The 23,849-nt window shown below is 36.4% G+C and overlaps 1 protein-coding gene across 2 annotated transcripts in view; it reads right to left on the bottom strand.

Annotated features, from left to right (window-relative positions):
- LOC107103659 (calcium/calmodulin-dependent protein kinase type 1-like) overlaps positions 1–23,849 on the bottom strand; it is a 60,286-nt gene that overhangs the window by 11,457 nt on the left and 24,980 nt on the right. For both annotated transcript variants that reach the window (XM_015403448.1, XM_015403447.1), the window contains exon 3: positions 5,973–6,104. In XM_015403448.1, the coding sequence (XP_015258934.1) occupies positions 5,973–6,104 (132 nt within the window). The remainder of the gene's footprint in view (positions 1–5,972; positions 6,105–23,849) is intronic.

Genomic DNA, 23,849 nt, shown 5'->3' on the forward strand with positions numbered 1-23,849 from the left:
TAAAGCTGTCAATCTTAAAACTAGTGTTGCGCCGATACCGATACCAGTATCGGGCAGGGCCCAGATTCATAACTAAAAGAATCTGTCGATATGACACGTATCTCGATACACGTCACGATTCAATTTATCCCACTACATTAACAAAGACAATATATTGTGATTTTTATAATAATAATTCTCTGGAAAAAATGAGAAAGGGTGCTACCTACTAGAGGCTGGAGGTTTAATAGTTATATAAAACTAAAAAACTAAAAAGATTGTTTTCCTATGAATATCATTGTAACCTTTAAGATCCATTGGGATACTTGTATTTTGAACCATTACAAATATTGTCTAATAAAATAACTTGATATTTGAAAGAATCAATATTTTATTTTACTACTAATGTGGAGCATCTGTATCTTGAGCATATTACCCCGATACCCTTTAGTTCAATCCTGACCAGGCAACCATTTTTCAGGTGTCACCCAATTAGTTGATACATTCCTGCTGTAATTCAATTTCCATATAAAGCCAGCTGTTTTGTGGTTTCAACAGCAACGGATTGTAATTTTCACATCATTAACACAAAATAAGACAGCAGATAGGCAAGTAAAGGATATATGACTTTAGAAACTTGGGCGTCCACCTAAACCAACAGGCTAGGCAAGAAAAGTATTAACCAGAGAAAAGGTTAAATAGCCTTTTGTTTTGTGGAGAGATCTACAGCTCCGGTATTAGACAGCTATTATTAGGCATCCATAGAGGGACAAAAGCAAAAAAGATTTGAGGCACAGCCAAATTATGCTAGGCAGTTAGCCTTCAACATCTTGTTTGGGATAACTAACCATGCTATGGGGCACAGCAATCATTTGAGAAAAGATGCACATTTTGGCCTACGTATATGCAAAGTGACATATGTAAAAGGAAAACTAACACCACACATCATCCTCAGCGCACCACTTCCACCAAAGAACAATCTGCTGCATGATCTGAAATCTGCTGTTCACAGATGTGAACATCTGCCTGAGTGAGATAAGAAAGAATTAGTGAAAATCCTTAGTTACCTGTCTGTAAATCAAAGACTTGCAGCTGTAACTGAAGCCTAACATGGTTCTATTAACAATTTAGAAGGGCTTGCTAAAAAAAAAAGTATTTGCATTTAAATTTTTTTATTTATTTGAAAAAAAAAATAATATTTCTATTTCCTACCACTTTATAACTATTCACTTTTTTGGACTCTGTCAATTAAATAACTCCCCGGCAAAATCTCTTTGCAATTTGTGATTGCAACATGAAAAAGGTGAAGAAATCTAAAGGATATGAACACTTTTATAGGCCGCTGTTCGCGCTGCATATTGATTACAAAGTCGAGATACTAAATTAAGACAGTCGGGAAAGACTAGTGTGCACCGAGCACAAAGCCACATGTACGAGATGTACTGAAGGGAACTCTGTATGGGTCAGCTCCAGCTCACATTGGATTACAGCAGTGACTCATCCAGATTGTAACGGTGCATGGACACCTTCATTCAACTGTTTAGGACACTGTTGAGGGAGAGATGGACTCAGTCCAGGATAAGTAACAGATTAATACTTCAGAGAGATCAGTCACGTGTGGCTTCATAAGAGCTTAAGCATTCGGTTAATATTCTGCATTTCAGCTGAATTTCTGGGCTGGGGTGACCGTCTAGGTATGAACTTAGAGAAAAAAGGAAATGCTTTCAACTAAATATATTCAAGAACTAAAATAGTTATGAGTAAAATCCAATAGTCTGGTTTTAATAGGTCATTTCTAAGGTGCTTGGGGCTCCTGTGAACCACAGTGAAAGCCATTCTCCACAAATTAAAACTGCTCATAGTGAACCTCCACAGCAGGTGATGGCCCATCTAAATTACACCTATACATCATAATGGATCTAAGGTACAGCAATAAAACAAAGAGCATGAAGATGCTGCAAACCTTGATGCCTATGTGAAAGGAAAGGGTTCATTATTCAGCAAAAACTAGAGGGGAATGAGCAAAAACAGCATCCTTTAAGGGTTCAAAATCCAAAGCAAAAAATTGAACTTTTTGGATGGCATGGTACAAAAGGTATAACAGCAATTGGCAATATGAAGACTCAAACATGGTAGCAGCAGTTTAAACATGGTCAGGGGTCTGCTTTGAACAAAGTCTGCTCCAGAAACATTGGAATATCCCAGAGGAGTCTGCCTGGCAATTACCAGTAGCCGAAAGCCTCAAGCTTTGGTGCACTTGGCTTATTTAGCAATACATTGATCTATGGCACATAGAAAAGTCTACCTCAGGTTGTGAAATGTTGCAATCAGGACTTTGATTATGCTATGACTAGGACTATTTTGCTAATGGATTAATCTGTCCATTTTTCCCCTATTAATCAATTAATAATCAGATGTCAAATGGTTCCTTAAAGAATTAAGAGATAACTTAAAATTAATTGTTGCACTTGAGGAGTTCAGAATTAGCATATTTACAGAAAAAAGTTTTTCATGCACGTGCAAAATGTTTAGATATTTTTCACAATTTAAGCATATTTAATGCTCTGGGTCGGTTGCTCTTTTAGTTAATGGCATTTTTCAGAGTCTGTTTATCTCCAGCTTGCATTGAATCAATTACTAAATTGGTTGACAATTTGACAATAATAATTTAATCATGTTTAATATGATACACTTTTTCATCACTAGTCAAAATTTCTTCCTAAAACAAAAATATCCTCAGAGCCAGTGGCTGCATTACAAAAGCAAGCATTGACCATTTCTTTAGCAGCAGTTTTGCGCTCAGTTTCAGTAATGCTACATTATTTTTAGCCAAATTAAGGTTTATTCAGACCTATATGGCTCTGTGTGAAAATTGATCTCCTAAACCTTAATAACTGGTTTAGGAGGCAATCAACGTTTGTTATGACTTGTGATCTTTTACAGCATGGACAATTGTTTTATTCCAGCCACACTTTAAGATCATGCTTCAGCATCTCAGTAGGATCCAGGGCTACTCTGAGGTGTTCATTTTAAATTTTTTTGGCTGTTTTAGCCATTTAGTAATGGATTTGTTGTTGTATTTTGGATTGTTGTTGCAGAACCCCAGTTGGTTTCATTTTGAGATCACAAACAAATGGCTGGAAAGTGTGGTCACTGCGGTCGCTGGAGTCCCAAAGCTTCAGATACGGCTTTAAAACCCTTAACTGATATATCTCTATCGCAGTCGTTCTCTTTTGTTTCTGAATTTCTTTGGATCTCAGCATGATGTCTAGCTGTAAAGAATCTATCAGTGTACTTTTCAAGGCAGGTCCTTTTTTAGTGATTTTATTTAGTGGGAACAGATTTGGAGGTCCTCAGTTGTGGGTGTAGCTAAAGAAAGGAAACTTAGTTCTAATAAATACCAAATAAGTTGTGATTTAACAGTGGCAATCACTTCCACACATGGCCATGTAGATTTAATTTCAAAACTACAATTAGCGCTATCTTTGACAGTTATTTGAATTGTCTGATGTTCAAAAAGATACAAAAAATACATCTAGAAGAAGGAAAACACTTTTTCCCACCAGTGTGTAACAAAACAGATCCATAACTACTCTGACAACTAGTACTCGAGTTAAGGGGGGATGAAGGGGGATGGCATCCCACTTCTTAAAAAAATCCTAAAAATCATCCCCCTTCTTAAATGACCATCTCCTCATACCATCCTCTGACATTTAATTATTGAATGTGTAAAATTTCAACTATATATTAACCGTAATGGCAGTAATATTGCCCATTCAACATTAGGCGGGCTGTGGGATTACGAGTAGCCTGAGCAAAATAAATAAAATCAAAGAAGTGTCCTACCATGACTATGAAGCTGATCCCATTGGGAAATTTGTCCCTAACTATGTAGGGGCAGTGATAGCCATGCCAGTCCAGGGACTGACTGCAGTTCTACTGTAAGGCAACCATCGGCGTACCTGACATGTAACAACCACACCATGAATATTGCTTTAGGTTAATAGACAATATTAATTAGGCTATGTGTTCTGCAAAAAAAAAAAAAAATCCACTATCGCCCTTTTTTGCACAACCAGACTACTGCTGACTAGCAAATATAAAATTATTTTGATTGATTTCTTCATAAAGAATTCTGAGCTACTTCCTGAAGAAAAAAGTGCAAAGTTAAAACAGTTTCAGAGACGCTTCTCTTCCTGACAGTCTATTGTCATGCGTTAAATTAAAGCTGTGAAGCTTCAACAAAAATGAATGAAACTGTGATGCGAAGTAGGCTTCGCTTCGAGGAAGGTTGTTGTACAGATGCTCTTCAGGTATATTGAATGTTCTCCTCCTGGAGAAAAAAACCTTTAGGAGAACCTCTGATGTGTAGTGATGATGGACCAATTAATTCTCATCATTCAGGAACATCTTCAAGCCATGTCCATGTCGCCAAAAAATTTTGACAACCTATTTTTTATGTTTTCTTTAAAGAAATAGAATAATTGATTTTTTTTATACCTAAATATATTGTTAAAAAAAAAAAGTCAACAATTAGTAAAGCAGAACTCCTTTTGGTCCTCATCAATCATTTTCTCCTCTATTGCTCAGCTATGATGGGATGGCACAAGCAAACATGTAACCCCCCCATTCTGTGATATATGGAGACATTAAGCGTTAACATGAGTAATGAAGCCTTTGCATGAGTCAATATAAACATCCCACAGAGCCAAACAGGACTCTCAAGCGGTGTTTACTGCAGATTTCTTTAATTTGTCACAGTTGTGTCTAAGCTGTGAGCTGACCCCCACCACTCTCATTCCACAGTCTTCACCTCAGAGGGGATCATAGCTGTATATTGTGTTTCTCCTGTAACCCAGGCAACAAGACCTCTAAAAATAACCAGGGACCTGTGTAGATCAGCCATTTTTACTGTGACCTGTATTTCCCCACATCAGTGCAAATCGGAACAATTCACAATCACCTCCTGTGTCAATGTAAAAAAATATATATATATTTTAAATACATTGTCAAACTGAGATTAAACTGATTTTTCTGCTTTTTTTAGAAGGCAAAAGTATTTTATCACATAGCATTTCTATTTTTTGAACAAGGTGAATCCAAACAAGATGTTTTAATTGCATTTTAAATTAAATGCATGTTGTTTAGCACCCCAATTCAAGGAAAAAGAATAACAAAAATTGAATGATCTACATCTTAAAATGTACATAGATCATTAAATATATCAGGGTCTGAATGAGTTGAATTTATTAAGACACTTTTGATTAACCTATTTTTTCCACATGGGTATTGGGATAAAAGACAGCGAATTTCACATGCTGTGAAATCCATCAAAATGTTTTAATTTTTTCAGATTTTTTCATATGACTGAGAAAAACAGATTGATGCTTTACCTAGGTCATGGTATGATCTATGGTTTCGGCACAATCATTTAGAATGGTGAGGTGAGTTGATCTTCATCAGCGCAGACAGAATGTTTGCATTGTGGAGAATGAGTTTACAAAAATAACTATCAGTCCACTGCTGAGGTCAGATCCCTTAAGAAGGAAATTGGGGACTGTTATTTACTCTAATATAAAGTAATGTAGAAGAGGAACACTGTGATTGATATCTGAATAACAAATACCATGTGACTAGTCATAAGGTGTGAACTGTTTTTTTCTATTCTACTACTGTAAAAGCTGTTTGAAAATTAAAATCTAAGTTCCCCTCCATCCCAGTTTTGGGAAAAGTGGATTTTTTTTTATTAAATCCTACAATTACAACAAAGAAAGCAGAATACCTACAATTGAAAAAAAGAATTAAACTGTGGCCTATTGAACTTGTTGCTGCTACTCATTTTCTATGGTTTCTTGACATTGATTTGTTGGTTAAAACTGCGCAGTCTTGACCTTGTATCTTATACTTTGAGCCATATCTCAAACTGATCTTTCTCAGGCCATTTTAATTCATATCTAAATGTTTTACGTCGTTCAAGGAAAATGGTCACTTACTTGTGCAGGACTGCGATTTCATTCTCAATACTGTTTTCCTTGCCTTCTAATGCTTTCTTAGGGATGCACTTGATAGCCACCAATCTCTGTGTCTTCTTCTCCTCGGCCAGGAACACTTCAGAGAAAGCTCCCCTAAAACACAAACACAAAGTTCAGTATTTAAAATCCTCCATCAGACACCAGCGTTTAGATAGGGTTCTTTACGGGTATCCCTAATATGGAGGGAAGAAAAGAAAAACAAAGGAATAAAAGTCAGGATTTGTTCTTAAATGTGAGCAAGAGAACTTGCCAATAAAACCTAAAAGTTCTGGTTAAAATCTTGGCCTTCTGATGCCAATCAGAGATTATTTTTAACATTAGCCTCCTCCTGAAGCCTCTGAGACGCTGATTCAAGTTTTGGCGAGTCTGTTAGCAGGTGGGATGATTTGGAACGCAACGCTGCGGGTTTATATCTGACTCACATGATGGGCAATAAAGCACTTAGATGGCTACATTATCTTGGTTTATTTGAGGGCGTTTATATGGATCATATAAATCTCTCAATGCATCTTTCCAGTTTACCATATTTCACTCAATTCCAACCATGTAGCCTCTTAATAAAATTCAATAGAGCTGCATGTTATTACACAACTTTGTAGTGCAGCATTGCATAACGCAGTGATACACAAATGTGTATCATAAAAATACATTTATTTATCTTTTTTCCATTGTACTTCTGTCTTCCAACTAACTAACAAATAAAAGAATCAGATATGAACAGCAAGTATCACTGCCTGGAGATCTTTATCAGTTTGCCTATATGAAGATAAACAGTTCTACTAAACTCTTAAGCCCAAAAAATCCTGACTTATAGTAAAAAGAGTGACATAACTGCTTATTCTCCTGGCCCACAAGAGTGTACAGTGTGCACCCACCCACACTAGTGGGATTAGTAGCACAACGGAGACAAGAGGCTGTTTGATAAGGAGGCTGAGGGTTAGGATGAACAAAATATAAGAACTTAAATTGCTCTTAAGCTGCATAAGAGGCTCCCAGACACAATGACACTAGTCTGTGTCAGCTGTTCCAGTATACATTTAGAACTGTGTAGATAATAATATTCATTTGGAACAGTTTCTAATGAAGGAAAAAGCACAGATCCATGTATCATACAGATGTTTAAAAAAGTGAAGTTTAACAGAGCAAATATGATGAAAGAAAAACTACTTTGTTCCCAACAAGGTTTTAAAATCAACAAAAGAAAGACAACATCGTAACACAATTCACAGCTTTATGTTTTTATTCTGGTTGTAAAAAAGACATTATAGGTCAAAATTAACTGAAAGGGTTTTAACCTGCTTCACATCATAAATGTGGCCTATCTGACAAAGCAAATCATAATACTGTAACTGAAGAGAATCACAGGACAGTCGTGGTTAAAACAAGGTATGCCTTTTTATCAGTTTTTGTGAATTTACATTTAAATTTACAGTAACAATCGAGTGTTTTTAACAGGTCTTCTGACCCAAGGTGCACTTTCATCACTCACCTTGTTGTGAAGGAACTAGGGGGGATTTTGGGCAATTAAATCTGATCTAGGTCTGATTTTATGGGCCTGCATCTAAAATATCTAATATTGCTGATGCTGCTTCTGTTTAAAATTTCTATAACCCATTAATTAAAATTGCATGGGTTAGTTGTTCTTACACCCATTGTTTTTAATTGCTGTTGTAATAATATCACTTGATCAAGCCTTTTCTAACATACTACAGAATAAGTGACAGAAGAATTTATGATTCTTGCTAAAATCGTATCGGGTCATTATCGTATCGGTCGATTCTCAAAGCTGCAATTATAGGTGTCATATCAGAAATGAAAAAAGAAGAAATGTTTACCATATTTTAACACCATGGGACTTTTATAATTCATTCAAGCTGTCAGATCGATACAAAAAAGTTGGACATTAGTTAGGAAGATAGAAGTGATCAAGAAATTTAGATAAAAAATAAACTTTACCTTCTAAAAAAAACAGCTTTTGATTTCATTTACATAAAAAACAGCAGAAATGGAAGAATAAACATCACCTAAGGAGGATAACATTTATGTGAAAATATGGTTGTATTTTATAGTAATGTGTAAAAAAAAAAAATCTGATGCATCTTAGATAATTCACTTTACACAGCTAAAACAGTTTGGTCGTCATTGTAGTGACTTAATCTTGTGCTTAAAAAGCTTAAAGCTACAGTGTGTAATTTTCAGCGACATCTAACGTCCAGACTGCAGACCGCAGCAACATGAACATCTCCCCCCCACCGCTTCTCCCACCCAACAGTATGGCGAGCGTTACGGGACAAAATGTCTTCCATGACGTCCGCATCACCTACCTTCTCAAGTGATGAGGTTTGTTTACATAGATAATTTTACAGATAGTATTTCATTATTCTGTGTAGGGTATAGATTTCAGTACCGTCTCAGTTCATCTCTCTCAACTTGCCGTAGTTACTTTCGAGCGTAATGGGCGATCTCGCAATCGCTAGTTTGTTGGCTCTGCGCTGCCGTAGCGCAAAGATGTCTGCCTCCATGGCTGCGAGACCCGCTCCTATGTAATTATAAATAACGAATTCTAAGGCAACGCAAATATTAAGGTTAAGAGGCTGAGCTCGTAGATGATGATAAATAACATAGTTATGTATAATATATTACATTTCTGACTATATCCCTGTAATTGTTACACACTGTAGCTTTAATAGAGGCAGAATATAAATCAAACTGAATGGAACTCCAAGAAATAAAATAAAAAAAGGCATGTTCCAAAACGTTACTGTCTTAGTAAAACATTTCATTCTAAGCGTTGAGGTAAGATTCACACTGCTGCTAGAGAATAGAGCGAAGCAGCCGCAGCTAAAAATGTATGTGTGGGCCGAGGGGAACCACAGCCTCCCTGTCAGTTGGTTTACAGATACATTATCATTTACAGACAAGGAAGGACTGCACAGCAACAAAGCCAACTGTCACCAAACAGAGAAACCTTCTGACTTACAGTGTGTGAAACCCTTCTCTGTATAGAAAAAACTATAAAAAAAATGAAAAATGCATCTAAAGTTACTTTTTTTCATAGAACTGTGGCAAACTGATAGCATTTAAATGTTTTGCAGTTTAATATTAAACACAACCACCAGAGCTTAAAATGCATTCTTCTTCACACCACTAATCTTCCAATTCCCAGTGCTAAAAACAGCAAAAACTCAGCCAAACCATGCTGTGCAGAAAGATGTTTGAGTATACCAATATAATCAACTGTATAGATTCTAGTAGTTATTACTCTAATCAATATAGTTAAGTTACCGCCCTGACCTAAATGCTGGAGTTCGATGAGGAAAATAATTCAGTGTTATTTTATGCTAACACAACCACCCTAAGAGTGAAGCTTCTGGGTCACAACTCATCTAGTAACCTTCACAGTCACAGAAAGGCCATTAGGTCTGGAAAAAATCCAGCTGTGTAAAGGATGCTGTCAGAGCTGCAAATTCCTCAGTAGCCTTTTGTTGACATTTTCCATGCAGCCCTTGTCAGACCAAAAGGCAGAGGAGGTGAAATGTCCAACTCTGGTTCACAGAGCATTCAAGAAAACCTGAGAACACTACGACAACCTCTACAAGAGAATATTGCATTATTTTTCACAAAAAAATATTGCTTAATAAAAACAACACATTTTATTTGTAATGCACTTTACATTTAAGAAAAAAAACTAAACATCGCTTTAAAACACTTATGAATAAAATCAATGTCACAATGATGAAAAAAAATCTTACACTAAGATATTCCTTACAAATTAAGGAAAGACAAGCAATATAACTTGATTTTTCTGTCAATACTGACTGTAAAACAAACAAGAGAGCACCCTAAACAATAACCCAACTTTGTGCTTTTAACTTCCTGTTACATAATCTTTTGGTACACTTCTTTTTTGTCTTACACTTCTGCTTTTAGGTCAAAAAAGGCGTGTGAGGCAGATAAATTATAATTTTAGAGCACCATTTCAGTCACAGCAGGAACAAACAAAGTGGATTTAATTAAGAAAATCATGAACTGTGCTGTACTTTGACAAAAATACAGGTTGGATTGTGTAAAAACCACAAAGAACAAGTAATTTTTAAAGCATCTAAATAAAGGAACACAAAAAAAACTAATAGCAGTGAATGTGAACATAGTGACTTATTGCAACAAATAAATGATCTTAAATATTTATTCATGATTCATCATTGAAATAAAATGAAATTATTTAAATGTTTCAATAAGGTGAAATCTTGCTGAAATTGAAAAGTATGTTTTACTATATAAATATGTAATTGTATGATATTTACAGTGCTCCTTTCATTAAATAATTGTTTAAATTCAAATCTTGAAAAACATTTGCTTATAATAGATATCTCTTCTTTATTTAAAAAAAGAAATGTTTAAAAAAAAAGACTTCAACCTTTTTTCTCTCAAATGTTTGCTTTTCAGATTGAGTTTTAAGAGTTGCATTATTTTTAAAATATGTTTTACAGACCACATTCTCTTCTCTTTTGATGGCAGGATTTTCAGCTGTAGTGAGGAGCAAAGATCCATTTCTATCAGTCAGCATGGACTTGGCGTGCGCGCCAAGCGCTAGCATTTGTAATGGGCTTGATCAGAGAAAGCAAAATTTTTAATAAAAGGTTTATCAAAGTTTCATTTCTGGATTGTATTATTTTCTATTTACAAAACCTGTTCTTTCCTTGCAACAATAATTATACAAAAGTTGCAGAAAACTGCAGTTGGGCAATATTGGAATTCCTTAACATATATCACTAATCAAAACATTGTTGCAGGCCATGTGCCCCATCATAAAAAAGGTATTCCCTGATAGCTGAGGCTTCTTTCAGAAAAAACACCTTAAGAGGCACAACATACTGTTAAATAAGAGACTTCCGCTGTTATGTATGTATATATATATATATATATGTGGACACAATGTATATACTGCATATACCCCATGCACCTTTTCCTCCTTTTGGCATCTTCTTTTTGACTACTGAGCCGATGTAACAAGTAAATTTCTCCACTGTGAGATCAATAAAGTCTATCAATCAATCAATCAATCAATCAATCAATCAATCAATCAATCAATCAATCAATCAATTTTTAAGGTCTTGACTCCCACACTTAATCCCTCAGATTTCAGAATTTACAAAACCTTCTGCAAATATCTTGATTCCAGATATCAAAGATCCCCATAAATGGTTTGGGCAAGTCAATACTGATGGGCCACGAAAATGAGACATTGATTAGGTAAAACAAAATGATTTTGCATGTCTGACACACAATTTTGCATGTCCTACACATTAACACCAATGCAGTTTTTGAAATGTGCAGCTGTTACATCAGTAAAGAAGAAGTAAACCCTAACGTATTTCAGTTAGAAGCAGGTTGTTAGCATTCCTGTGTACTGGGGTCTTCCAAACTATGTCCTCAGGTCATACCGTCCTACACTTTTACATCTGTCTCTGCTCCAAAACACTCGATTCAAGATTATTTACCTCCTCAATATTTCCCATCACAATTTTGGATCTTATTTGTCATCCACCAATCAGATGCAAGGAAACATCTTAAGTGAGCAGGGCATTGTCGCCTGGGGACAGGGGTTAGAAAACAATGAAAGAAACCTGTTCAGCATAGTTTATCTCTGACCAATGAAGAGGGAACCAAAGAAGATAATCTTTGATGATGCAGCGTAGCAGATGTTACACAGATTTAGCCGTTGAAACAAAACTGTTGTCAAGAAAGATTATAGCGTCTGCGTAACACAAAGAGAGAGATTTGGGACAAATATTCTGCTTCAGTTGCTGAAAAACAATGACGTCTAATAAAATCATTTCTCAGTAAAACTAGATATTTAAATACACAGCATAAAACTAGCATTATGATTTTGTTCTGTCTGTCTGTTCTTAATCAGACTAAACCTTTCCTATTTTTGGTCAACTAGATTCCCTTTGTGTGTTTCTATTTGCTAAATGTCATATATAAACATTGTGTTTCCTGTATATGGTTGTAGATGATTTTTGTGAGTTTGCGTGGAGCTTAATCCCAGCGAAGGCTTTAGCTAAATTGTAAAGTAAACAGCAGTATTTACTGAGCTGCTCCAGCAGCAAACAGGACATTCTTCTAAGCCCCACGGGATGTGTGTCCAGGAAGCGGATACACACACACACACGCACACAAAAATATGCACACAACACAACTGATATCCACTGAATCCTCCATAAAGACTCATTTGCCACAATCCAAACAATAAGGTGTGTTCTCATAACACTATTGTGCTAATATTGCTATAAGATACATGCTAATTTAAAGTTGACAAGACAGTAATCCACATGTGCAAGACGGCCAAAACACTTCTGTTTACGGTCTGCCTTAAATCCCACCTGTCAAAAACAGCAGCTAATGGGCTGATTGTTCTTTATGTTTTGAATAAAATGCAAAAACAAATTTAGTCTTTGGCTATATGCTTAACCATTTAGCTAAGATGCTATCTATAATGTGCAATTTGACTATTAGTTGCTTGAAATAAACCAGTACATACATAGAAATTACTACAAAATCCCAGAATAAGGCATGCTTTGATGGCGCAGTGGTTAGGGCACACAACCCATCTATAGAGGCCTAAACGCAGGTGACTCGGGTTCGAATCTGGACTGTCGTCCTTTCCCGCATGTCTCTCCCCCTCTCTCATACCCCTTTTCCTATCAGCCTACTACCCATAAAAACCAGCCAATAGTGCTGTAAAAAATCCCAGAATAAATGTCGACATTTGGATTAAAAATAATTGCAAGTCCTCTTAGATTTAAACAACAGTCATCGTCCTCTGTGCATCTTTTCCTTTTAGCCAAAGCTGGTAGGAAGCCTGTGGTAACCATCTGCTTCAGGTGCCAGTGCCAATACCAGCACTTTTCCAGAGACAATACTAAACAGACATCTTGTTTTGGTGTGCTTCGAAATAATATTTCTTTATTTGTAATCCGGTATTGTTTTTCTACAAAAATCCCTGTTTGTCAGACTGCATGGACTGTGCCATCTGTCGTGCTGAGAAGATGGTCAAGGAGGTTTGTAAACAGATGATAAAATGGTAACTGTGGAAAGGTCAGAGAAATGTAGGGAAGGACCATGTGGTCCAATCAGAGCTGAGAGACACCCAACTGTGAAACTGGCCCACAAACATATAAAGACCATGCTTTGGTTTCCTTCAAATGTAAAAATGCAGCCCAATCTAATACAAGGTGTGTGTGTTGCATTTTGATATAGAATAGATATAATATAAACCTATTTTAGTTGTCATTTTGTCATGGATATTGGACAGTATGAAAAACTTGATTATAAATAGGGACATTTCTGTTTATTAGAAAAAAAAATATCAAGAACATTTATCACATATTCTATTAGATTTTATTTAAAGCAAATAAACAATTATTTATAATTGGCTTATAATGATTAGAATAACTTAGTAAATAATTATAACTCTTGAACAAGCATTTATTTTCATTTTCATTGTCATACACTGATTAAAGTCAATATTTGGTGTAGCTCTTTCATACAATTATGAGGATTATGAATGAATGAATTTTATAAACGGGATACTTTTTTTTCCTTCCTATGGGATCTATCTATAAAAAGTAAAGCAAGAAAGAAGAACTCAGACTGTTCTCAGGATTAAGATTTGTTTAGATCCCTGAAAAGACAATTTGCTCACCAAATAAAGATTTCAATGAGAACCAAAAAGAATTAATAATCAATTTAACAAATAATTAAATTGATAACTATTCCCAATACATTCTATTCAGTGATGATTAATTAAGTAATACGGCCAAGGATAAACCGAAAAAAGCATGCATTGTATTTTGATATGTTCTTCTGTCCATTCCCTACTGGTCCATCAGAGAATATCTTTTAATAAACTTATGATGACTTTATTGTCTTTATTATGTCTGAAATGGTTAGCTCCTCTATATCTATCTACTCTGCTTCTGTCTAATGTCTTCAAGGGGACGTAGTGATTAGCTGACCAGCTGCTCTTGGCTAAGGCTAGCATGAAACTAAATCTTAAAGGAATTTAATTATTTTTGGCTTAAACTTTAGAACAACCTGCTGTTCAGTTTTTTTCCATTGTGTTTAAAATCTCATCTCCTGTCAAAGCCTTTTAATACAGAAGTTGTTTTGTTTTATTCTAATAAAACATTTATGTTGCTTCTACGTCTTTTTTTTTTTTTTTTTTTTGCTTGGAGGGGGGTGGGGTATCTGTTTAAAGTCAGTGTGTCATNCTGTCAAAGCCTTTTAATACAGAAGTTGTTTTGTGTAAATATTGTAAAACATTTATGTTGCTTCTTCGTTTTTTTTTTTTTTTTTTTTTGGAAGGGGGTGGGGTATCTGTTTAAAGTCAGTGTGTCATCCGTCCATCATTCCATCTATCCTGAACTTCAGAATATAATTTCACTGTACCGAAAGAGCCTGAAGAAGCAAGACGAACTAAACATAATCCATAATTGGATTATCAATAACAGAGACACACAACCAGCATTGCTTATAGTAACATTACATAAATTGTGTGTAAAATCCCGATAAAAATACAGGAAAGACTACATTATTTACTCCACCACAAATATGCCAAAAATCAGCAATCAAATGAAAATGCATCTGCACAACATTTTTCTAATTGTTTCACACTATCTCCCTAATTTTGTTTCAGTTCTTTTAGGTTTGCAGATATTTAAAGCTGCAGTAGGAGATCTTTTCTGATGCATTTTTGCCATGTGGCTTAAAGATCTCCCGACAGCCGCTTAGCAAGCAGTGAAATAGAAGGTCTGGAAATGAAACTAAAATAAATGGTCCCCGCTACAGTGAGAAATCAATGAATAACCCCAACCAATCACAAAAGATGGTCCGTTGTACACGACAGGTTCCTGACACGTCAATCATGGTGGTCTGCTTGTCACTCCCCCCTGTGTGCGTACCCTGACACATGATCGAATTGACCACCCAGTGCTTGTGCAGGATGCCATGGCTGGAAGCTAGCCACTGTTATGCAACGTTCACACCTAAAGCAGCAGGAGCAGTAAAAACACCCATGCTGCTTCATTTTTGATGCTTGTACAAGTTTAGTTCTGATGCATGGCTGAAGCATCTTTGCTGCTCTGGCTGTGCGGTGGAAAAAGTTGGTCTGATGCGTTTGATAGTTTGAAGTGAGAAAGTCCACCTGAAAATATCGTCAGAGCAGTCAGATTACCATCCTGCCTTAAAATATTATTTCTGTCGGAGCCGCTCAGACCCCTGTACACCAGCAGTGCACTGTCACTAGCAATCTCATTCAACTGCAGTCTCTGGCCCGGTTGCATCCCCACGGTTTGCAGCGGCGGCTGCAAGGCGTTTTTCATGTACGAAATCCAAACTGCAAGCACCAGGGTAACAAAAGCGAACGTTTCGCCGGCAGATTTCGGCATTTTAAGTTAATTTAGTTATTAATAAACTGTTTCAGAGGAGTGATCATAGCGCTCTGCATCATCAGTGCTGCCTGTCTCCCTGCCAGCTCCCAGACCCGCTGCTTCAGCTGCTCAGACACACTGCTCCTGCTGCTCTAGATGCGCTGCAGACAGCATGAGCGTTTATGTATTTTCAAGGCGGGGTTTCGAGGGGTGGTCTGAAGGGAGAGGCATGGTTGTGTATGTTCAAATATATAGCTTGCTGGAACTATAGCTTGCTCTCCTACTGCACCTTTAAGAATACACATCTTTTGATGTCCCACCTGTTTATTTAGGAGAAGGTTCTTACTTTTTTGTCTTTTTATTTTGGGTTGAATATTGCAACCATCTAGGTACTGCCTCTGCATTTCACATTAACCATCTATCTCTGTTTAACAGCTTGTGTAGAGTGTTTGTGCTGATATATTGCACTTTTTCACAATGTACTACAGCCGAATAGGTCAACTTTTGCCTCTTTATCATCAATGTTTTCAGTATAATCTTAAGAAGTAATGCTTTTCTTTACCATGCTTATAGTAAGTGATCACTGCAAAGGTAACGACTAAAAGCTATTAAACGACTCAATGCTGCACCATGCAGGAGGAGTGATTGCTGCAAAATTAATCCCTCTGTGAAATCAGCTTGGCTTCCTTAGATTGAAAACATTTTACCATATGGCAAAAATAAGCTTGACATGTTTCAACTGTTTTAAAATTAGGATAAACTTGAAATGCATGTGACTTTAAATCGTTTTATTTGATTGCACTGAATCAGATTGTCATGTAAAATGTTTTTGCATTTAGTGATTTCATAAGAAGCATTATATTTGCCTAATTTACATATTTGTAACAGAAGAGCTATTCTTACTCTTTTGCAATACTTTATTGAAATACTTAACTTTTATTTTTTTACACAAAAAGAATGAAGAAATTACTGGAAAATCATTCACGAAACAGAAACTGAAGCAGACTCCACCTGGCCATGTGATTGGCCATAAGGCTGCTATACTGTTGCTATACAGGAGTAACACAGGGGACAGTACTATTACCATTGCTTTTTACTCTGTGCAACTCTGACTTCCAGTACAAGGCAAATTCCTCTCATCTCAGAAATACTCGGGATGACTCTGCAGTTGTTGGTTAGATCAGAGATGGACAAGATCCTGAATAAAAGGAGCTAATGAATGTGAACAAAACAAGGAAGGTAACCGTAGATTCCAGAAGAAACTGGAACAAGCCACATTCCATTAAAATCATGGGAGAAGAAGTGGAGATGATGAAGGAGTATAAATACTTCACCTGGAAAACAAACTAGAGTGGAGACTATGACTCCATCTAAAAGAAGGGAGACAAATGACTGTACTTAAGCCTAAGCCTAGGTCCTTTAGTGTTCGCAGCAAAATGCTGCATATGTCTAATAAATTAATGTACAGAGTCTCTTCTGCTATTGTCTGTAAGGTTGGAAGCAAGAGTAAATAAAGAAGCTTGATAGGCTTAAAGAGAAGGTCAGCTTTGCTCTTGAAACTCCTCTCTGACATCTCAAGACGGTTCTACAAAGAAGAATTCTTCATAAAATGAAGATCCCTGAGGAGAACACTGGTCATCCTCTTCAACATATGACTGAACATCAACAGAGTACCTTTGTCAAAGGCTTCTCCAGATGCACTGCAAGACAAACCAATACAGGAGATGCTTTCTTGCCACTGCCATTATGATCTACAAGAACTTGATGATTTAAAAAAAAAAACTATAAGTCATAGGTTCAATGAAGGGCTTTGTAATTGATTCACACTAAATTAAACAGTTATAAAGAACCAAGAGAGAATTTAACAGATGTTAACTGATGGCACATTAAGTATGCTGACTTGTTAATAGTGTCATAATGTTTGTCTATTTTTTTTTTATACTCTCCAAGTATATTGTGATAACAAATGAGAACTGGTTAAAGTTGAATCTGGAGATATGGAAGTGAACTATGAAAATGTATAATTTCTTTCAAACTAGTTCTTGTTAAAGGTAAACAGGTACAACACTGGTTATTACATATCTGTATTCTGCATCCGAGAAAACTTACAAAACTTCTGCTTTTCTAGAGGAACTCCAGCGTGGTAATGACAAGCTGATGGAGTGCATTCGATTAGACGCATCATGCTGCTAGTTCCTCTTTACTCTCTGTTAGCCAGTAATGGTCATACAAAGTTTTATGCCAACACCTGCTTCATTTTGGTCCTTTGTGTACACTGGTTTCTAGTTAATTTTAGTTTGATATGTAGTGGGCATCAGATAATCCTACAAAATCAAGTAAGAAATAAATCTTTAGAGCTGAAGGAGTCGTTTGACTATTTTGCACTGTATGTGGTCAAGGCTGACAAACTGACCCAGATTAACTGCAATGGCAACATAAGAATTACAGAAAACAGCAAATCGAAGTTTAGTTTCCCATTTTGTTTATAGTGTGGTTTGAAAAAGGTGTTTGAGTTTGTTTAGGGATTTAGAAACAGTTGGTTTTGTGGTGTTAGTCTGAAAGACAAGTCAACTTCCTGGTGACCAGATGTAAAACCTTGTTTCCTATTTGGCCCCGTGTCAGTGAGGCATCGAGGTAAACAGGATTTGACAAAGTCCTAATCGTGGAAAAAATTAACATAACCCTTAGAGAACAGCAAGGATCATCAATATATTTAGTTTTAATTATAGGATAGCAGATATAAAAAAAGGAGGGACAGTTTTCTAATGTTAGGTAGTTTCTGATGATAAATCTTATTTGAATCAATGCAAAAGCGTAAATTTTTCCTCATAGCCATTATGAGCCACTTTTACATCAAGTCTCTCTAACTGACAGTGTGTGAATTTTAATTAAACCCCGACTAATAGTGACATAATAACTCCAATCCATACAGTGAATTATAATTTTACTGTAAAGCATATAAGATGCATTGCTAAGGATTTTTTCTAGAACTAGACATAAGAGTTTTTTTCAGGATCTTGACACTGAGACAGCATAAAATGTGGTGAATCTTGGCACCGAGGGATTAACTATTGGGGGATAAACATGACAAACCAGAGAGTGCCCAAAAAAACTGATAGAGGAAGGCTAATGCTGTTAGCAGATGGAGGTGTTTTTACGTGGGTCATGTAGTAGGCGCATAGATGTGTGTGTGCGTATGTTTTTATTCTAAGATCTACCAGCTATGCCACCCTGAGCTGAGCTGTGCTGAGATGCAGACTTCTGTTTGAATTAGGTCAGGGTAGGACTGAGCAGCTGAGGGTGAAATAAGCAGGGCTGGAGGTTAAGGATGGAGCTGGAATTGGAAAAAAAATCCAAGTTTCTTTTTCATGCAAAACTCTTCTGATCAGCATTATGGAGGATTCATTCAAAAATGAATCCATGTCAGTTTAAATGACTTCCTCCCTACTTAGTTGATATTTCTGGAGTTATAAAATTTATAATTTCTTAGTCTTAAGGTGTCACCAGAATAAAGCTTGTACAACAAGTCAGTAACAGGAACAACAAGAGTTAGTGGAGATGAAACAGGTTGCCATAAAGCTTATTAATAAGGTACTATGATTTAATCAGTGGCTAAGAAAGCATTTCAATGGGAAGTACAGAAACACCCTGTGCTGTGCTTCCAACAGACCTGAGTGTCTATATATCACTGATTTGTAAACTCCTCTAATCATCGATTAGAAAAAAAATCCTGAAAAAAAATACAACTTACAACAACTAGTAAAACAAAATAACATTTTAAAATTGAAAATGATTGTAGAATCACAAGGGCAGTCCTTTTAAGAGGAAAATTTTAAGGGGTAAGGCTAAAAAAACCCTGAAATCTTGAGGTGAACCATCACTGTGATATAATTGGGTGAACATGACAGTAAACGATGGGGTAAGAGGAAGAGTTATAGAATAGAGGCAGAAAAAAAGGAAGCTCAGAGAGAGATAGATGAAAAATAGATGAAGCAGAGCAGCTCTCACACTGGGAGACTCATCTGCTCCACAGAGGTGGCTGTTTCCCTTTGTCTAAATGATTCTCAGATATTTAAAAGTGTTTGATGCTACCTCAAAATACAAACACTGAATAATTAAGAACTGGTAAGAATAGAACCCCTCATATAACAAAGTTTGTTTGCCTGTACACGAGTCTTCAACTGTGTCTGCACCCCAAAGAAATTCTTCTGTTAATGGGAATTTAAAGAAAATGAGTATTGAAGAAGGTTATTGTGCTGTCACACAATGACTTAAAGCAAATTCATATTTGTTCAGATTTAAACTCTCAGGGTTCTGGGCCAGTTTTTAAATATGAATACAAGACTCATCTGTTAGTGTTTGGAAGAAATTTACGTTAGGCTAGTTTTATGCTGCAAACAGAAGAGACAGAAGGAGAAGGGAAGGTGACAAGGAAGCAATGAAGGGAGCAAGGTGAAAAGAGAAAGAAGGGGTGATGCATGACTGAAGGAAGGAAGGAAGGAAGGGAGGAATCAAGGAATCAAGGAATCAATGAAGGAAGGAATCAAGGAATCAATGAAGGAAGGAATGAAGAATTCAAGGAAGGAAGGAAGGAATCAAGGAAGGGATCAAAGAAGAGATAAAGGAAGAGAACAAGTAAGGAATCAAGGAAGGGAACAAGGAAGGGATCAAGGAAGGAAGGAACACAGAGATGTAAGGGTCGGAAGAAAGAAGATGAATTACAGGAATAAATCGAGGAAGGATATTCTCTCAACAGAGGAACCAAAAAGGAGAATGAAAGGAAAGAAGTTTTCACAGTAAAGGACACAAGAAGAAAGGATACTAGAAAAGAAGAACAGAGAAATGGAAGAGACGAAGCGATAAAAATATTAATAAAAAATATTAAAGGTTATGTCTTTAACTTTATTCAGATATTTATCCAGATTTGGAAAATTTGGAATTAAATTCCATACTTTTCCAAACTTTCCAAAGGTTTATCAATAGCCGGAACACAAATCTAAATACATGTTAAAATGATTTGTTCCTTCTCAGAATCAAAACACAAACCCCTTTATATAACAGAGCTTGGAGACACGTAAAAATAACAAAAATGATCAGCCTCGCAAAGGTCTTCCTCCTATTATAATATTTTTTAAGATTTAACCATAAAAACTGAATCTTGTTTGGACTGAGATTAAATTAAATCTTTATCTCATCTGACAAGAATAGCTTGATCCACATATTTTCTACCATTCCTTGATTTTTTTTCTCTCGGTAAAAAACAAATTCACTGAATGTGTGACTAATGGAATATAAAAATATTCCTTAACCAAAGCTCTGGATCTCCGTAGCTCTTCCAAGGTCACCAATGCTTTTTTCGGCTGCTAGTTTGGTGGTGGGCCATATTCTTTAAAATGTGCCTAATAAGCTATACCGAGTTTGTAAAGTATGTAGGTGTAGGGTGTACGGTATGTTCATAAACCCTTAATACACATTGATTAAAAGTCTTATAATAAAACTGTAGTCAGATTAAATTACAATATTTGCTAAAGAAATTCAATATACAATAATCTATTTTTAAAACTGTAGATTCTGACCGTTGACTCCAAAACAAGACCTACTAGACCTCAGCCCTTCACTAATGCATCTGAAGTAACTGCCCACATCACCACTTGCATGCAGAAACAAGTTTAGCTGAGATTTATAGAAGCTCTCCGTTCAGAAAACAAAGCCTCCTCAGAGAAGGTGAAAAAAATAAAGCCTCATCTAATAAAGCCTGACAAATCGGAAAGAAAAAGTGGATTAGAGGTTTCTGTTTTGACAACCAACCTGTTGCTAAACCACAGAAAAGGCTTTATATAAAAACAAATTTGGGGTTATTCTGCAAGAACTAGTATTTATTCCCCTCATACAGCCGTTTAAGCTCATCATGAATAATAAAAAAATAAATTCTGTCCTTTAGTCATGAATATGGTTTAATATGTGATAAAAAGCATAAATTCTGTACATCAGGTAGTCAAACACAAATGTTTGTTATCTCTTTTCCTCCTTGTCATGGAAAAATGAAAGAAGTGAAAAAGAAAAGGTCCTCTTTGTTCATTCGCTGATGGAGGAAGGAAGACGAGGGCAGCAGAGGCAAAGGTCAATGAGAACAAAGCACAGAGGGAACAGAAACAGACAGAGACACAACCATTTAGCTTGTGAGAATTTCACAAGCCTGAAGAAGAAGCAGGACAAGAGGCTATAGCCTTTGGTATATTTTGTGTAATGAGCCACAGAAACAAAAGCCCTATTCAAAGTGCTTGTGTTTCAAATCAATAAAAGCAGCGAGGGCAGGGGCCAGTGGGTCACTGTTTGACAGAGCCGAGCAGGCCGCTCCCATCAGCTCTAACGATTTTAGATGATTACTCCTCTCCTACATTCACCCTCCTCCTTCTCCCATGGCTTGCCCCTCTTTGCTCCCCTATCTCGTGTGTTTTTTTGTTTATTTATGTATATATATATATATATATATATATATATATATATATATATATATTCTGGGCAGAAAATGCGAAGGATTTTCTCCCCTTTCTGCTTGCAGCATGAGAACATGTGCTGCTATTTAAATGTCAGAAAAGTCAACATGGTTCATTAGTGCAGTCTGTCATCAGAGCAAGAATCTGAAAGTCTGCACCCGAGTGTGGGAACGCTTTTGAATTGAAGCTATTTCCAGGCTCTGAGATAAAGAGATCAACAACTGATGAGAAGAAACGGCACAAAAAGATGAAAGTCAAATATCGCAGCAGAGAAGGGACGACAGTGCTAAGAATACCTTTTATAAGGGATACGGTTATGGCAGTCAGTCCAGTAATAATATCAGCGTGAAGCCGCTGAAAATATCCTAGACTAAGGATTATATGATGGCAGAGAATTAAAATATTCAAAACAGAAAGATCTGAAGCGGTAGATGCAAAGAGGGTTGAGGATCTCATCTTGAGATTTCATCATTTGTGAACAGCCAGCAATAGTTTTGAAATCACAAAGGTGAAAATGAAGGCTACATGTTTTTTTTAGCTTTTACAGCTACACTCAATGAGTAGTATAAGTAACGTTAAAATTCCCTAAATTAAATAAATACAGCTGCTCTGTGAAGGTCCGAGCTTTGCTAGACAGCATTAGTGAACAAACAGGAGCATGAAGTCCATGGAAAAAAGCAGATAGATCAGATCAACAAACAAGAGTTTGTTTTTGCCAAAATGCCACAACACTTTGGTCGTGATCTTTAAATAATTTAAATAAGGGCCAAACTGCAAGTTCAAACATTGGGTGCGTCATGGATAAGACGCCCAAACAGGTTTGGTTCCACCCCATTTAAATTAGTAAACACAATGTGCTACAGGCAGTAAAAGAAAGATGAAGTTCGAAGCAAAAGTGCTGAAAGTAATAATTATAAAATAATAAATATATAATGTAATCAAAATAATAATAACAAGGAATAATATTTATTGAAAAGCCTAGAAAAGCTAACTTTTTCTCCTCCACCAGGACCCGACTTAAGACATGCAGGGAGCCATGGGCAGATTAAACTCTAAACAGCTGGATTTACCTCCACCAACTCCTCACATCACCTACTTGTCCCAAAATATTCCAAACAAAAGTAGACCCATAATAATTATGGGCAGACCTTCACTCTTTAATCAAGTAAGAAGATGATTAAGATGACACTGGAAATGTTGACTGCACAATGAGGTAATTCAATCATTCGGTTCAGGTTGGTTGGACCAAAGATGAATTCAGGGATACCAGCCTTCAGTGACTGGAGTTGCCCACCCCTGCCATAAAGGAGAACAGAGGGACAAAAAGACCCCCCCCCCAGACAGAATACACCTACATGTGTAAAGACTCTCCCTCACCATCGTCTGTCATCGTCTGTCATTGTACTAATGCCTTTAATTGACTGTGACCCTCTGGGGAAGCTTCAGAAGAACGGTTTGAAGCTCCACCCTAGCCGGTATGCTGCTGTACCATAAATATATATATATATATATATATATGGGCAGAAAAAAAGGATTTTCTCCCCTTTCTGCTTTGCAGCATGAGAACATGTGCTGCTATTTAAATGTCAGAAAAGTCAACATGGTTCATTAGTGCAGTCTGTCATCAGAGCAAGAATCTGAAAGTCTGCACCCGAGTGTGGGAACGCTTTTGAATTGAAGCTATTTCCAGGCTCTGAGATAAAGAGATCAACAACTGATGAGAAGAAACGGCACAAAAAGATGAAAGTCAAATATTGCAGCAGAGAAGGGACGACAGTGCTAAGAATACCTTTTATAAGGGATACGGTTATGGCAGTCAGTCCAGTAATAATATCAGCGTGAAGCCGCTGAAAATATCCTAGACTAAGGATTATATGATGGCAGAGAATTAAAATATTCAAAACAGA

Source organism: Cyprinodon variegatus, unplaced genomic scaffold (assembly GCF_000732505.1).
Source record: "Cyprinodon variegatus isolate N-32 unplaced genomic scaffold, C_variegatus-1.0 Scaffold1500, whole genome shotgun sequence".
Lineage (NCBI taxonomy): Eukaryota > Metazoa > Chordata > Actinopteri > Cyprinodontiformes > Cyprinodontidae > Cyprinodon > Cyprinodon variegatus.